The 17,350-nt window shown below is 35.3% G+C and overlaps 1 protein-coding gene across 2 annotated transcripts in view; it reads left to right on the forward strand.

Annotated features, from left to right (window-relative positions):
* Positions 1-16,738, forward strand: part of LOC148303924 (uncharacterized) — a 73,287-nt gene extending 56,549 nt beyond the window's left edge. For both annotated transcript variants that reach the window (XM_088269136.1, XM_088269137.1), the window contains exons 3-7: positions 9,737-9,891; positions 11,430-11,586; positions 12,189-12,347; positions 13,257-13,403; positions 14,398-16,738. In XM_088269136.1, the coding sequence (XP_088125262.1) occupies positions 9,737-9,891; positions 11,430-11,586; positions 12,189-12,347; positions 13,257-13,403; positions 14,398-16,100 (2,321 nt within the window). In that variant the 3' untranslated portion in view covers positions 16,101-16,738. The remainder of the gene's footprint in view (positions 1-9,736; positions 9,892-11,429; positions 11,587-12,188; positions 12,348-13,256; positions 13,404-14,397) is intronic.
* The last annotated feature ends 612 nt before the right edge of the window (positions 16,739-17,350 follow it).

Raw genomic sequence — 17,350 nt, forward strand, 5'->3', positions numbered from 1 at the left:
AATGATGCGTAGGGCACTGCTTCATATAAACGCAGTGTTATCTTGATCGTTTACACATGAAGGAAAGGTGATCAGCCCTCCGCTTCAGGTACCCAGTCCAGGGTAATAATATTAAATAAATATTACAGTGAAAAAATCACTCATATTTATTTTACCCCCCTTGGGAATCGAACCCTGGACCTCCAGAACGGTAGCCGAGCGTGCTGACCATTACACTACGGAGGCGGACAAAGAAAAAAATAAAAAAAGATAAGACAAAGTTAATCTTAAATTGGAAACAAATTTCCCTTAGAATTCGTGGTCAACTAAAAACGAGTATATTTTTTAGTTTAATAAAAGCTCCATTATTAAATAGTATTGGCTTGCAAGGCTTTTGTAATTCTAATATTGCTTCTAGTCTATTCCCTTTGCTTTTTGCCAATCTCAATTTACTGATTATACCGTTCCATTTAGATTTTTTTCTTCAAATTTATCGTAATGTTTCTAGATTGGCGGCATTGGGAAAGTTCCTACCTTCTCTGATTAAGTTCCCTTATTTAGGGCAGTCGTGGCATGTCACCCCTAATTGCGTTCCGTCTCCGAGGTGGAATGGCAGAGGAAAGATTTATATCCAAAATAATGAATCGACCGTCCAAAGTTAATTTACTTTTTTATTTATTTCATATTTTTGACATTTCAACACAAACATATTACTAACATCTCTCACTGAACATATGACTAGAAAAAATGATAAAATAAGACTGCCATTGTTGAAAAAAACCGAATCAGAAAATTGTTTAATGTGTAAGGGTTTATACATTAAACAATTATATATATATATATATATATATATATATATATATATATATATATATATATATATATATATAAATATATATATATATATATATATATATATATAAATATATTTATATATATATATTTATAAATATATTTTAAACATATATATATATATATTATATATATATATATATATATATATATATATATATATATATATATATATATATATATATATATATATATATATATATATATATATATATATATATATATATATATATATATATATATATGTAACGGAGTCCTGGTTCCAACTCTAATGTATGGAAGTGAAACATGGTGTTGGCAAACGAAGGATGAAAGTAGACTGTAGAATGCAGTCGAAATGCGATCTCTTAGAAGAATGTGCGACAAAACGATGTATGATAGATGTGCGAATAGTGAAATAAGGAAGGAATGCAAAGCTGAGATAAGCATTGTCGATAAAATTAGTAGAGGTGTGTTGAGATGGTTTGGACATATAGAACGAATGAGTGAGGAAAGAACGGTAAAACAAATTTATGAGGCGAATGTTAGTGGGAAAAGAAGCAGAGGAAGACCGAGAAAAACATGGCACGATCAGGTATGCCAAATACTTGAAAGTGGTCAGGTTAGGAGTCGTAACAATCGGCGGGTATGTATGAGGAGATGCATGAACGTGGAAGAGGCGAAGAATGTTTGCAAGGACAGAGTGGTGTGGCTCTCTATTCTCTCTGCCCACCCCTGCGGGGAAGCGGCGTGATGGTTAGTTAGTTAGTTAGACCCCTATTTATTAGAGGCTTTGCGAGTTATACCTTTAAAAAAAATTGGACATACCTGATCATGGCTGGTTTTTCTCGGTCTTTCTCTGTTTCTCTTTCCAGCAAATACGCTACACTCAATCGTTCCACATGTCCAAACCATCTAAATGCACCTTTCTAATTTTTCGAAACCGACGTTTATATTTAAAATGTATTATCATACGAATATTTGAACATCACAAAGTCCTCTCTTTCTCTCTCTCTCTCTCTCATAAATACTGAAGTATGATGAGAGCCACCCTGACTTACAAAACGTTCGACGTTGATGCTCATTCATCCCTCTTTAGGCCCCTATGTTACTATTGAGAGAAAATACGTCGCAGTTTAGTTATCTTTATGTGTCCTTTCAGGTATTATTTGGGTCGACAGAAATGGGGATGATGGATGGAGGTAGCGATTCAGGACGTTTCGGAACACTTAAGGGTGTTTCAGGATATTTTCAGTGTGAAAGAAATACGACTATTTTACCTAGATCGGAAAAGATTTTCTTCGTTTACAGGGAAAACGAGTATTTGTGGCCAGTATAAAAATATCATAGAAAACACCTTTTTTTAAAGCTTTCGTTTTATTTGACTCCAGTCACTGTACTATACTCAGATGATGCATAGGGAACCATTTCGGTTTACTCAAACAATAATATAAAAATAGTTGTTATTGTCAGATAAGCATAAAAATCTAAATAAATAAAATATTTGGATTCGTTTCATTTTTCATTTATTTTATTTGGGAATTAAACAGGACAGTTACATCAAGTTATACATATATATGGGTATTACGAAACAAGTATTTGTACGGTTTAAATTACAAAATTTTACATTTGTAAAAATACCTGGAGGAGGTCCCTCTTCCCCCCTCCCTTCCATCCGGAAGGGAGGAAAAAATGGAAATAGGGAAAGATCAAAGCTGAAGTCAAAGACAATAATTACCTCGCTCTCGATTACGATAAAGATAACATTGCGTCGGTGCGATTCAGTGCCCTATACATCAGTGTTCCGCAAACTTTTTCTGTTCAAGGTACACCTTCCAAATTTAGAAATTTCAGAGGTACACCGAGGAAGAAAAAAAAACTTATTTAATTTTGAATTATTATCAAAATAAATACAATATAATGCGCAAACATATTTAACATATGATGTTTAATAAGAAATGTGAATTTGATTAACTGAGCACAGGCGATCAAAATTTGGAGCAATTGTGTTATTTCTTGAATGTTTTTCGCAGATACTTTGTAGCATATTTTATAAACTTTATAAAAACAACTTTGTTTTAACCACTTTTTATTGGTACACTTTATCCAACCGGTTTCGACAAGAACCTTGTCATCATTAGAGTTAATGTACTAAATTCTAAAACATTTAAATACTCATAGTTAATTACCCTTCACTTACGAAAAACTTCCACGCACCCCATACATTTGTATGGAGTGCGTGGTTTTATGATTCAGTGAATACAATATGAGTGCATTTATGATTCAAAAATATGATTTGAAAAACTCCTAAATATTGTTTTTATTGTGCATTGCGTAGCGAATACGTTATCAATTTTGTTATCTTCGCAAAACTAGATTTTTTTCCGCGGCACACCTATGTACTAATCACCACGGTACACCAGTGTGCCGCGACACTCACTTTGCCGAACAATGTTATCCATCATCGGTTGCAGACAACATCAGTATGATCATCCATTTATTACCATATATCAACCTTTTTTCATAGTTAACCATTAAATATATGAAAGAAAGACACGATACGGAGTGTGACTTAAGGACGTTTGACATTAGGCAGTACTTTTGCTAGTTGCTTGTTTTTCATATCGAAAAATTAATAGTTCCAATATATTACCGTTCTTTTATGTTTCCTTCGTGTTTTCTCGTGATATCGCAGAAATTAATCTACACAATTTTTGTACTATACATCCGTTTTATGGGTGCATAAACTTTTTATTATTTCAATCATCTTTTTACTTTTTTTTTTTTAAATTAAAAATGTAATACAGTAAAACCTCGATAAAAGGGACATGTTGGGGTCAGCTCTCCTCGTCCTCAGGTTGTAGGTCCTTCTATCATATATGATATATACGTTATACATAACGTAACCTTGGTCATGCCTTCGAATGATGTTATCTTTCTGTAGCATTCGTGAATTTTTCTACCTCTAGATATCTTGCGAGGAAGATCCATGGCATCTTGGTTTTACAATGTGTTCAGGTTATCTACGTCCTATGTGCCCATACCGTCTCAACTGCCTTTCCTCTACCTTACTATTCATGTCAGTTACACGCATTGAACTCTTTATTTTGTCCCTAAGGGACACTCCAGCTGACCATCTAAGCATTCGCATTTCAGCAGTTTTTAGTTAAACATATTAATAAATAATAATAATAATAAAACCCTTATCCGCACCCCAATGGTGCATAGGGCACTGCGTCATATAAACGCAGTGTTATCTTGATCGTTTACGCATTAAGGAAAGGTGATCAGCCCTCCGCTTCAGGTACCAGTCCAGGCTAGTATTGAATAAATAAAACAGTGAAAAAATCACTTATATTTATTTTACCCCCCTTGGGAATCGAACCCGGGACCTACAAAACGGTAGCCGAGCGTGCTGACCAGTACACTACGGAGGCGGACTAATAAATAATAATAAAATAATACTTATAATTAAAATATAACATTGTTTTAAAATCACTATAGTGTTTTGTTTTAAAATCACTAATTTTAGTGAACATCGGATGTTAATAAAATAAAGGTCTACATATATTACACACATGCAATAGAGTACTTGAATATTAAAAATTAAATAGGCAATTAATAATAAATACAGAAGTAAATGATTTTGCTAAGAGTCCGTTATTAAATATGTTTCCTATCACACATCATCCCTGATCCCTTTTGACTGTGACTGCCAATCAACACAAAAAATAAAGCTACTTGAGATCTACCTAAGCTTCTTTCCCTAACCGTCAAAATATTCTGAATATTGTTTAGTAGAAAATGTTTTAGTATTAATCAGTCTTGATAAAGAAGCGGTCAGCTTCGAAACCGGTAGATATTATAATTTAGTTATAATATAAAATTTGTAGTCATTTTTAAACAAAGTTACATTTTAATTATATAAAATAATAATTATTAAAAGCCTTCTTAGGACATCCGAAATGAAGACTCTACGACCCATTGCAGGCCTAACACTTCGCGACAGAGTAAGAAACTCAGATATAAGAAAAATCTGCGATGTTGAAGATGTTGTGCGATGGGGAAGAGAAAGAAGACGTTTCTGGAGAGATCATGTGAGAAGAGCGAGTTCGGATCGAGTGGTGAGGGTGGCAGCGGACAGCAGCATAGGCGGGATCAGACCCCCAAGAAGACCACCTAAACGATGGAAAGATAGCTGGTCTTCCACCTCCCAGGACCGACTCGAGAATGACAGGACTTAGTCCTAAAAGAAGAAGAAGAAGTAGAAGAAGAATAATTATTATTATATTATTTTCGAAATGTAGGGATTTAAATTGGTTGAGTGAAGTAACCCCTGTTCGTTCTTTTATACCATAACTCCACCATGTTCGATTAATATTGGGTCACTGTTAACATGACCATTAAAACTCGTCTACAGATTGAATGTACATGTGTAAGTTGTCAAAATGTTGACGTTTGAATTTCTGGGTTATTATGCCATGGATCAATCTTAATTCTAGCCGACATATATCCGATTTTTTTTAACATCTCATCAAAGATGAAGAAGAATATGGAAGTCTAGGTATTTACGGGGCTGACGACCGTCATAGGCTGGTTTAAGTGATCACTTTACACACGTGTAACATTCACCAATTCTACCCATTATTGACAACCACACTACTCAAATTCTTGGAAATTCTATAAGTATATATGAACCAATTTATAAACCTTGTTCTTGAATCACTAGAACTTCACTTGAGACATCTATTGGTGAGATGTAAAGAAGCTTTTTACTAAGCAGAAACTCTTATATTAGTATGTGAGGTCCGAATCCTGGATTATAATCACACACATGAGAAACGCCAGAAACTACCATTTTCATTTTTATTATTAAGCTTATAATTTGACCAGATAATTTATTTACAACATTTTGAGTGTGCCCAAATACTTGTTCACAAAATCTGGATTATCTTCAATTACAGGAGTTATTTTCATATTATTTTTGTTAAAAAATAATACGAAAATAACTCCTGTAATTGGAGATAATCCAGATTTTGTGAACAAGTATTTGGACACACTCAAAATGTTGTAGACATATATACCACTACGACTTGGACCATTTTGTGATGCAATAAATGAAAGTGATACAATAAATGAAGTAGACGTAACATACTCGCACAAATATACCAATTCTTCATAGCTCCGAAACTGTTTTATTCATTCCATAAGGATCATATTATTTAAATTTGATTTTGTTTCAATTTAAGATTTTGTTGAAATTATGGATTAAAAAAATCTTACTAGCTTCCTCTTTTAATTTATAACCCTTTTTTAGTACTTATTGTTACCTTCATTCATTTTTTTTTCGTTTTCCATTAAAATCAAATGCATATTTCGTAGTCATACAGGAGAAAGTGACCAAGTGCATTTTTTTTTACAAAAACGTGATTATTGACTATTTGATATCTTTATATTATCCACTGACACTTCGTGATGGAATTGCATTTTTAATTTATTATTAGATTAAAACCAATATTTTTAGCTTTTCCACTTTTTTATTTGACCAGCGACCGGGTTTCGTCGTTACCGACATCATCAGACCAGTCTGATGATGTCGGTAACGACGAAACCCGGTCGCTGGTCAAATAAAAAAGTGGAAAAGCTAAAAATATTGGTTTTAATCTAATAATAAATTAATATTTGATATCTTACTAGCTTAATATTGACCTGAAAAATCCCAAAGTGATTTTAAACTTAGATGTATAATATTATATATTGACTTGTTCAAAATGACTAACTGCATTTATGTATATTTTCTTGCCAAGCAAAAGTGACTTAAATGGCCCTCCTGAACATTTTACGTTTTGTTAGTTGGTCACTTTCTCCTGTACGACTACGATTTGTATTTAATATTTAATATTTTTAAAACCTATTGTAGTCTTCCAGTACTCTTTATGAAAACCTAAAATAAAATGATACACAGGCCATGCCTTTGTGGGATTTTTTTTGCACTTGTATAATAATTTTATTAAATTGTGAATGCCAAAAAAAACAGGGTTGTGTTTTCAAACTGTTTTTCATTTTGTTAAATACAATCGTTAACAACTATTGTAGAATACACCTTTGTGAAAATAACGTGGGCCGGAAGAGAAGGAAATCCTACCTCGTTCACCGCAAGTACTCGGCGTAGGGGGTGGGGGTAAGGGGGTATAGTCGGTTCCGTTTCCGTTTTATACGAACGAGCCAAAACCGGTTCGCTTGTTGACAAAACACTCAAACCTATTTACACTTTGGGCTTGTAAAAATCTAACCTGCTGCTTTCTGAGGCAGACTTCCACAGAGGAAATATCTAACAACGTACAACTCAAACAATTATAAGCTGAAACTATCTTCACATAGCGCTCACTCTTTTCAAGAACGTCATAAATCAAAAATCGAAAATTTTCAGTTGTGCATGTTTTCGGAATGCCCAGAAAATGTACTATATCCCAGCAAAAGCGGCATATTTTAAACTCAATATTTACCCCCTACAGGGCAGAAAGTGTTGTTTTTTGAAGAAATTGTATTATTTAATATTTTTTTAAAATATACTAAATATTTTTCAAATAGAGAAAAAACATTCAGGTTTTACCTAAAAATATCTGTTGCACAGTAAAAAGTTCAAAAAGTGGCTTGATATTTATTTTTGATACATTTTATTATATTTTTAAACTTTAAAAACGATCTCCTGACAAATTTAGTTTTTTTATATATGACGTTGTTAAAAGGAGTGAGCGATATGTGAAATTTTGTAACTGGAATGTTACAAATACCTATTTTTTGTTACTCATCAATGTAAATATATTTATGTAACTGTTCTATAAAATTTTCAAATAAAATAAAATGAAAACGCCCAACTATTCGAATGCAACGTTGTGTCAAAATTTCAAAGCAATCAGTGAATAATTTAATGAAAAATATTTCCGATAGGTACCCTACATCCGGTATCCGGCAGATTTAGTATCCGTCACGTCACTAGCTAACGTAATACGTGACTTTTCCCTATAAGGGCGAATAAACAAATCGTCGCCGCAATCTGCCCCCTCCACTTCTCTCTGGAGGGCTGTTCAAGTGACGTCACTCCTACGTAGGAGCACAATGGGGTCACTTGTCTATTCATCTTTTGAGCAGCATTAACTAATCACCGTCTTGCATTCCTCGAGTTGATCAGACTTCTTAGCTCTTCATTTTAAATATTATACAATACTTTATTGATTTTATTTTATTTTAACTTCATGTCCGTCTCCGTAGTGTAATGGTAAGCACGCTCGGCTACCGTTCCGGACGTCCCGGGTTCGATTCCCAGGGGGGGATCAAATAAATATAGGCGATTTGTTTACTCAAACATTTATTTATTCTCGTATTCAAACGACATACACAATATTTATTTGAACACAAGCAATTTGCAATATCAGTATAACGTTCTCTTTAAACCTAAACGGTAATAAGCACGCGAATCGATTAACTGTTGTTATTATAATAAGCTCCTGTTACAAACTTGAATAAACAGCGTAAATCCACCCCCGCAGAATTAAATTAGCGCAGTTCTAGCCCACTCGGCATATAAAATTAACATTAAATAGCGCTTACCGAACTGTACAAGCTTCCCCGAGCTTTACACAGTTTATTCGGCGCTTCAAATGGCTACAGGATGAAATATTTCACAACTTTTTAATATCCTCAGTCTCGGCTTGTCTGTCTGGCAGCGAAAACTTTTGTCGCTTTTAAAAGCCTAATTTGATTTTAATTGGAATTCTACAGTTAGAATTTTATATCGACTAATGTCGATATTAAATTCTGATAAATGTGTCGAAAATATGTATATCTACATACGTACATATATATGTATATATTTATAAATATATATATATGTATATATTTATAAATATAAATATATGTATATATTTATAAATATATATATATGTATATATTTATATATATATATATATATATATATATATATATATATATATATATATATATATATATATATATATATATATATATATATATAAATATATATATACATATATATATATATATATATATATATATATATATATATATATATATATATATATATATATATATATATTATATATATATATATATATATATATACATACATATATAAATATATATATATATATATATATATATATATATATATATATATATATATATATATATATATATATATATATATATATATATATATATATATATATATATATATATATATATATATGTATGATAGATGTTCGAATGGTGATGAAGGGAGTAATGCAAGGCTGAGATATGTATTATCGATAAAATTAAGAAAGGTATGTTGAGATGGTTTGGGCATGTAAATCAAATGAGTTAATAAAGACCAGTTAATATAATTTATGAAGCGAATATAGTTGGCAATACGAGCAGGGGAAGACCGAGGAAAATTTAACATGATCAAGTAATGATAATTATGGAATCGGAATAATCGGCGGATATGTATGAGGAATACATGAATATGGAAGAGATAAAGATTTTTTGTAAAGACAGCTTGGTGTGCAATTCTGTTTTACGTGCTTAGCGGCATGATGATAACCATCATGCCGCATCACACTTAGTATATTTTCCAATGGTGTCTCAACTCTTTCCTTTCTTACAATATGAAAGGAGATGGAAGGCTGAGCATCCGAGGACTACGACCTGTCATTTGGCTGGATTAAACGATCACTTTGCCAGTAAAATGCCTGGTCATAGGACCTGGGATGTTCAAACTTCCATCTTCTTTTAGAAAAAGGAACGGAAGATGTTTCATATCAAGTTGAGACACTTATAAATTGACATCTCATTCGTAGGGTCAATAATCGAGTGTCTGATATATAATAAGTAATATTAAAAGTATATTATTCTTTTTTTCCAGGTGAGGGGAGGTGGGAACAGCTGCATCCCTCGGGAGACAAGCCTCCCAGTCTGCAGGAGCACACCGCAGTAGGACATGCAGGCTACATATATGTCTTCGGCGGAGAGGTGGGATTCTCTGGTAATGAGACACCCCTCTGGGTCTATGATGTTAAGGTTAGTAACAATTTTAAGCTATGAAACAAAATCATGGGGTCATTCTACTAAAACAATTTGAAAATGGTACAAAATCTGCAATAGTCCAATATAAAAAGTGCCAGTTTATACTTCTACTACTACTTCTACTACCGACACGCCGTTTCTGCGCAGTGGTAGGCAGAGAGGATGGAACACCACACTCTTCTGTGACATTCACTCCTATACCAGCTTCCTTTACATCCATACATATAGCCATTTATGTTGTATAATCAAAGGGATAGTATAAAATTGGTATTTAACCATATGAAGTCACTTCCAGTACATGGAATATTGTGGATGGACAACAGGAATAAGCTAGTAAAGAAGTATAAAAATCCTCTAGTGCATGACTCTGATGCTCCCTTCACACACAATGAAGGATTGATAGTCCAAAGAGTGAGCAATAAATATAGAAGTAGAACACTTCAATACATAGTTCCGAAGCAAAGAAAAAAAGCTTCTTTACATCTCACCAATAGATGTCTCTAGTGAAGTTCTAGTGATTCATGAACAAGGTTTCTAAATTGGTTCATATATATAGAACTTCCAAGAATTTGAGTAGTGTGGTTGTCAATAATGGGTAGAATTGGTGAATGTTACACGTGTGTAAAGTGATCACTTAAACCAGCCTATGACGGTCGTAAGCCCCGTAAATGCCCAGACTTCCATATTCTTCTTCATCTTTGATGAGATGTCAAAAAATAACATAGTTCCGATTATTTTTAGAGCAAACAAAAACGATCAAAGTTAATATCGTAATAAAATATAAGATTAGTTTAATTTTTTTATGCGACAGGTCACAACAGATTTGAAGAAATAGTTGTATTTACCAAGTAAAATTGAAATAAAAAATTATCATTTATTCATGCTGTATATTTCAACATTTACGAATACGAAGTTTGGGCATTTCAGAGCTTACGACTAGTCATAGGCTAGTTCGAATAGGTACGTCATTTTATATAGTGTAACATTCACCATTCCTACTCATGATTGACAACTGGTTAGCTCAGTTCGGTTGTATATCTTATGTAATGCAAACAAAAGGAAGCACGCCAGCAGTGCTCGGGTTGGCGCTATACGACACATGCGCCGTCCGCGAATACTGCCCGTTCAAAAGCATCGAGTGATCAAAATAAACATAATTATTTGTCATTCATTTTATCGATCCATCGCATCGAACGTAAAACGTTACGATGCGAGCATTCAGGCAGTCAGTACAGCGAGCCGAGCGCTCCATCCATAGTTTCGGATGCTCGCTGATGCTCGCCGCGAACGATGTTACGACGTTTTGTTACGATGAAATGCTCCGGTCAGTCTCCACCTTTATATTTCTTAGTAACTCACTTCAACCTTCTTCTTGTATCCAGTATTGAACAAAGGCCTCCCTCTTGGACTTCCACAGTTGTCTCGTCCAGTGCAGGCCCGCCACTTTTTGAATGTCATCGGACCATCTTGTCTCTTTATATTTCGCCCGACTTTAAATAAATTAAAGGTGCAATGTGATTTTCCACTACCAGGCGAACAGCTGGAGGAAGATATCGACTCGAAGGGGCGCCTCCGTGCCGAGGGGCCGGCGCGGGCACACGGCGCTCGTGCACCAGGGGGCCATGCTCGTGTACGGGGGCTACCAGGACCTCAAGGGGTCCCTCAACGACCTGTGGGCCTTCTACTTTGGTGAGCTCATCTTAAATATATCTTATTCTTATTTTTATAATACAGATTTGAATAGGCCTATAATTAGGTTGAATTTTTTTCACATTTTGAGTGTGTCCAAACACTCGTTCACAAATCTGGATTATATCCAATTATAGGAGTTATTTTTTTGTTTGTTTTTTTTTGACATCTCAACATAGTACGTGTGTGATTATAATCCAGGATTCGGACCTCACATACAAACATAAGAATTTCTGCTCAATAAAAAAGCTTCTTCATCTCACCAATAGATGTCTCTTGTAAAAATTCTAGTGATTCATGTACAATATTTCGAAATTGGATCATATATATAGAACTTCCAAGAATTTGAGTAGTGTGGTTGTCAATCATGGGTAGAATTAGTGAATGTTACACGCGTGTAAAGTGATCACTTAAACCAATCTACGACGGTCGTAAGCCCCGAAATGCCAAGACTTCCACATTCTTCTTCATCTATGTCGAGATGTCAAAAAAAAACTTTTAATTACAGGTAATCCAGATTTGTGAATAAGTATTTGGACACACAAAATGTTTTGTTAGGTTGAATTTTAGTATGTATTATTAAGAGTTTTTTATATTTCCAGAGACGGAGTCCTGGCACCTGCTATCTTCCAGCAGCGGGGGCGGGCTGCTGCCCCCCGGGCGCCACAAGCACTCGGCTGTGCTGCAGGGGGGTGCCATGTGGGTCTACGGGGGCATGCAGGACCTGCACGACCGTGCAGACTGCTGGAAGTGGGACACAGGTAACACACTATTGCATTACCGTATTGTCAGGAAATATAGCCATTAGGTAGTCTGGAAACAAAGCCATAATAGTCTGAACCCACAGTCAGTATAGACTGAAAACATTGTCTGAAGATACATGCAGTAAAATCTGAAAACTCAATCAATATAGTCTGAAAACACAGTCAGTATAATGTGAAAACATTGTCTGAAAACTCAGTCAGTATAGACTAAAAACATTGTCTGAAGATACATGCAGTATAGTCTGAAAACTCAGTCAATATAGTCTGAAAACACAGTCAGTATAATGTGAAAACATTGTCTGAAAATTCAGTCAATATAGTCTGAATAACACAGTCAGTATAGACTGAAAACATTGTCTGAAGATACAGTCAGTATAGTCTGAAAACATTGTTTAAAAATTCAGTCAATATAGTCTGAAAACACAATCAGTATAATGTGAAAACATTGTCTGAAAACTCAGTCAATATAGTCTGAAAACAAAATAAGAATAGGTACTGCGAAATTAACTGGTACTACATTTTTTTCTCAACAACTTTATTGACATCTCAATATAGACAACTTCTTCATAGATTTCGATGTTTAAAAAATAATTTTATATATAAAAAGAATATATAAAACAGGGCTAAAATTGACTGATTTTGAGTGATCACTTTATACATTATGCAACATTCAACATTCTACCCATGATGGGTAGATCAGTTTGTAATGAAATCATTTAAACATAGTGGTATTTTGAGACCACTATTTGTAGGAGTCCCTTAAGAAATAATCCTAAATCATTTTGCACAAATTGGTTATACTGGCGATGATGGAACATTTGAAAATTTTAATTGTGAGAGTACTGGATTCAGAGTGGTAGCCATTTTGCTTTTTGTTATAATTAATATTCGATGTTTTGCTTTCAGTGTCCAGTCAATGGGTCCAGATAAAAAGCAAGTTTTCTCCCGGCCCGAGGCATTCCCACGCTGCGTGTCGTCTTCCAGGATACATGCTTCTATTTGGAGGGGAATGCAGCGGGCAACCCAGTAATGATATTTGGAGGTTTCACTTTGGTAGGATATCATTATATTAACACATTTTTTGTCTTTTACATACTGTTGGTAGAGAGCGGGAGACGCTTATAAGCGTTTGCTATTTCATTACTTTTAGTAGAGCCGAGAGACTCCAAAAAATATTATACAGATCAGAATTGGGTTTTTGGTTACTTGTGATTAGTACTCGTATACTGAGGGTCAGGGGGCAGACGGTCTGAGTATAAATAAGGTTTTTATTTATTCATTTTTTTTTCAAAACATATTACGTACATAAGTCGTATGTATAATATTCCCGATGAGTAATTTTTATTTCTCATTTTGGGACATGGGATTAAGGTTAACAAGACTGAAACACCAATAATAAAGTTATAAAATAAATTTTTAAAAAATAACCAAAACTAATACATGGCAAAATATAAAAAACAATAAGAATAGGCATAAGAAGCATATTTAAAAGAAATAAAAGATTGGGTTGAAATAATAAAAGGTTGAGGTTCATGCATAAACCATCTGGCAATAATGCGTTAACACACATCTTCTAACCCTTGCTCACACCAAATAGTACAAAGGACGCTGCATCACATATAAACAGTGTTGCATTGATGCCAAATACACAAAGACAATGTGATCAGTCCTGCGCTTCTGACATAATGAAGAATCATTGTGCCCAGAGTGATTTGAAGATTTCCATTCACGCAAAAAAAATTATTTCTTTCTAATATTATTATCATTTCTTTTGTAAAATAAAACATTATTTATGCTCATTGCACCGTTTTGTTTTGTTAGATTGAAGAAATATGTTTTATTCTACCCATACATGTAATTTTTTATCATTTATTAATATTATTAGTATTGAATCAAATAACCCTCATATGTGACCCGCTTGAAATTCTTTTATTTATTAAATATATGTGGGTTTTGTGTGTAATTAGCTACAATAATTCCATACAACAACAAAAACATGGGTTAAATTTATTTCATACCTTTTCATTGTCATTGTTTTCCGTTACAGGTACAGAAATGTGGGAAAAAATCCACGTTTCAGGTGTGAAACCTCATCCCCGTTCCGAGAGCGTGGCCATAGCCATCTCTGAGCTCCAGCTGCAAGGAGATCCTTGTCCCACCCCCACCCCTACCCACGGCGGCCAGAGGAGGAGCAGGGCTCGCCACTCCTCCTACCTCCCCAACAACAAGGTCTCCCCGTGCGAAAAGACTTACGTGTTCAAAGCGTCCAACCAAAATTATGTCGACGGAACTTCTCAAGTAGAGGAACCCGAGTCCGTCAGTTCCCCCCCTAGTTCGGGCGGGAGTTTTCTCAAAGAAATCACAAAGCTTTCTCAAATTAATATATCGCGTCTAGGACATAATAAGTGTAGTTATAGCGTGCTGATCAGCAACACAGATTCCACCGAAAGCTTGCTGCAACAACAGCAAAACGCGGCAGAGGGAGAACAAAAATGGAGCGAGCCTAAGACCGCCAAACACATGGTCAAGTCACAAAGCGCACACGTCATCAACAGGAGAAAAGTCATCATGAGTGGTCTCATATCCCCCGTCATCCCGGAAGTGGGCAATTTCGTAAACAGCAAGTCGAGCAGCAGGCAGCAGTCTTCCATAAACGAGTGGAGAAGAAAAGAAATGACGAGAGAACCGATATCTGTGCCCAATTTCAGTGATCTGACTCTCCTCACCCCGGTGCTGACTCCGGTGGAAGCCGCCAGGTTGGTGTATCTAGATTCCGAAGAAGAAGAAGGGTACAATAACGACGTGTTTGAGCCGACTGTGGACGATCACGATATAGTCCGAGTCTTACCGGCTCCCACTCCGTGTGACTTTGCCATCGTTCATAAGAAATTCCAACCTCAAAACAAAGACGAAAGCTACAGTTCTCATCTGTCATCGTACGCCGAGAGTCACACGTACGAAAATGTGCCAAAATGTAGTATCATTCCCAAGTCCACGTCCGTGCGCTTTCAAAACTACCCGGACTTGGAAGAAGCTTCTGACGAAAACATTTCGACTTCCGACTACGCCAGCATCGAAGGCGTGAACAGACTCTCTTCCAATAGCACCTACAGTATGTCCACCAGACAGAGCTTTACACCCTTAGAAGAAAATACGATCAACGAGCTGAGTCCAAACTGCACAAACGGGATGAAACATTCCGACACCGCGTTTGGTTTCTGCAACCCGAATTACTTGGGTCCCGATATCCAGACCATTTTGTCGAATAATAAAAATCAGACCCTCCAGCAAGATAGTTCAAATAACGACGACAGCGTTCAATTCGCGAAGATGCTGAACACGCCCGACAGCGGGATCAACGATAGCCGGAGTGGGAGCAGACAGCTGTTCTCGATGGATGATATGGTCGAAATGCAAGACTTGGGAAGCAAGTTGAAGTTCGGACAGTCCGATGTTAAAACTCTCCACCAAGAGAGCAGGTTCCCTCCGCGATCGCTCACGATCCAATCTCCGTGCAGTCCGTACCAAGGAAAGGAAGCGCCCGTCAAAACTAGAGCAAAGAGCGCCAGCAGAGTGGAAAGGCAGAGGTCTAAAGAGAAAGAGATGGTACCGGAAGAGGCCCACGATATGACTTGCTTCGCCCCTGACGTTGTCATACCGTTGTACGTGTTTGTGATCGGTGGAAAGGAACCCGGCCACGTGAACGTCTTCAAAAGACCTCTGTCAATGTGGAAGTACCAGTTGTACTAAAAATCTAACAAGTCTTTGGTTTTTTATTCCCAAGTTGTGTTTCCAAGGTGATTGTGCCATCGGTCCGCGTGTATATCTGCCAAATGAGATATTCTTACTAAAGTGTTCATTTTATCACATTACATATTCCACATCTCTCTCCATCCACTGTCCATAGAAAAGGAGATAAATGAAATTACACACACCAAATATCATAATGTAAGCCCTGTTAAATGATAATTAATTATTATTTGGTGGTGTTATATAAACTCGTATTATAGTGCACTTATGAATCAATTGGTATGTTTTGTCGGCATAATTTAAGTAATCAACCCTGAATACTCTAGCCATCACTGCTATTATCTTTTCCTACTTTTAATTTAACCTCCAAATATAAGTCATTCTCTCTTTTCTTTCCCACATAGCAGTGATATACTTCATCCTCCTTTATTTACATTATTTATATCACATCAATTATTATCCTCTCCTAGGTCTAAGATTCAAGCACATAACTGTTCTTGATATGATCAAGTTAAAACTGCGTTGATTTGATGCAGTGCTCTGTGCGCCATTTGGGCGCAGATAAAAGGCATACTTTATTAGAATTATCTGTTGCACATCATAACGTAAAATAGGCACTGAATAAAAATGAAAAAAAAGGGTTTTTAATATAAATTTTAATTATATTAATAACCCAAAAAGTAACTTTGTTATAAAATCACTATATTTCTTATTATGACTTAATTATAACGTTGACTGTTTTGGAAGCAAACAGCTTCTTTCTCAATTTTTTAATACTGTTATAAAATCACAACATTTGTCCGCCTCCGTAGTGTAATGGTCAGCACGCTCGGCTACCGTTCTGGAGGTCCCGGGTTCGATTCCCGAAGGGGGGTAAAATAAATATGAGTGATTTTTTTCACTGAAAATTTATTCAATATTACCATGGACTGGTACCTAAAGCGGAGGGCTGATTACCTTTCCTTCATGTGTAAACAATCAAGATAACACTGCGTTTATATGACACAGTGCCCTATGCACCATTGGGGTGTGGATAAGGGTTTTATTATTATAAAATCACTATAAAACTTATTGTGACTTATTCATAATGTCAACCAGCATTAGGAAGAAGCTGTTTGCTTCAAAACCGGTCAACGTTATTTAGTTACAAAATTATAAAGTGATAAATCACAAAGAAAAGTGCTTCAATTATTATTATTTGCAGATTTATTCTATATGCACACAATGGATTTAGTGGACCACTTTTAAAA

Source organism: Brachycentrus maculatus, unplaced genomic scaffold (genome assembly GCF_059751285.1).
Source record: "Brachycentrus maculatus isolate JH-2025_06_01 unplaced genomic scaffold, ASM5975128v1 h1tg000340l, whole genome shotgun sequence".
Lineage (NCBI taxonomy): Eukaryota > Metazoa > Arthropoda > Insecta > Trichoptera > Brachycentridae > Brachycentrus > Brachycentrus maculatus.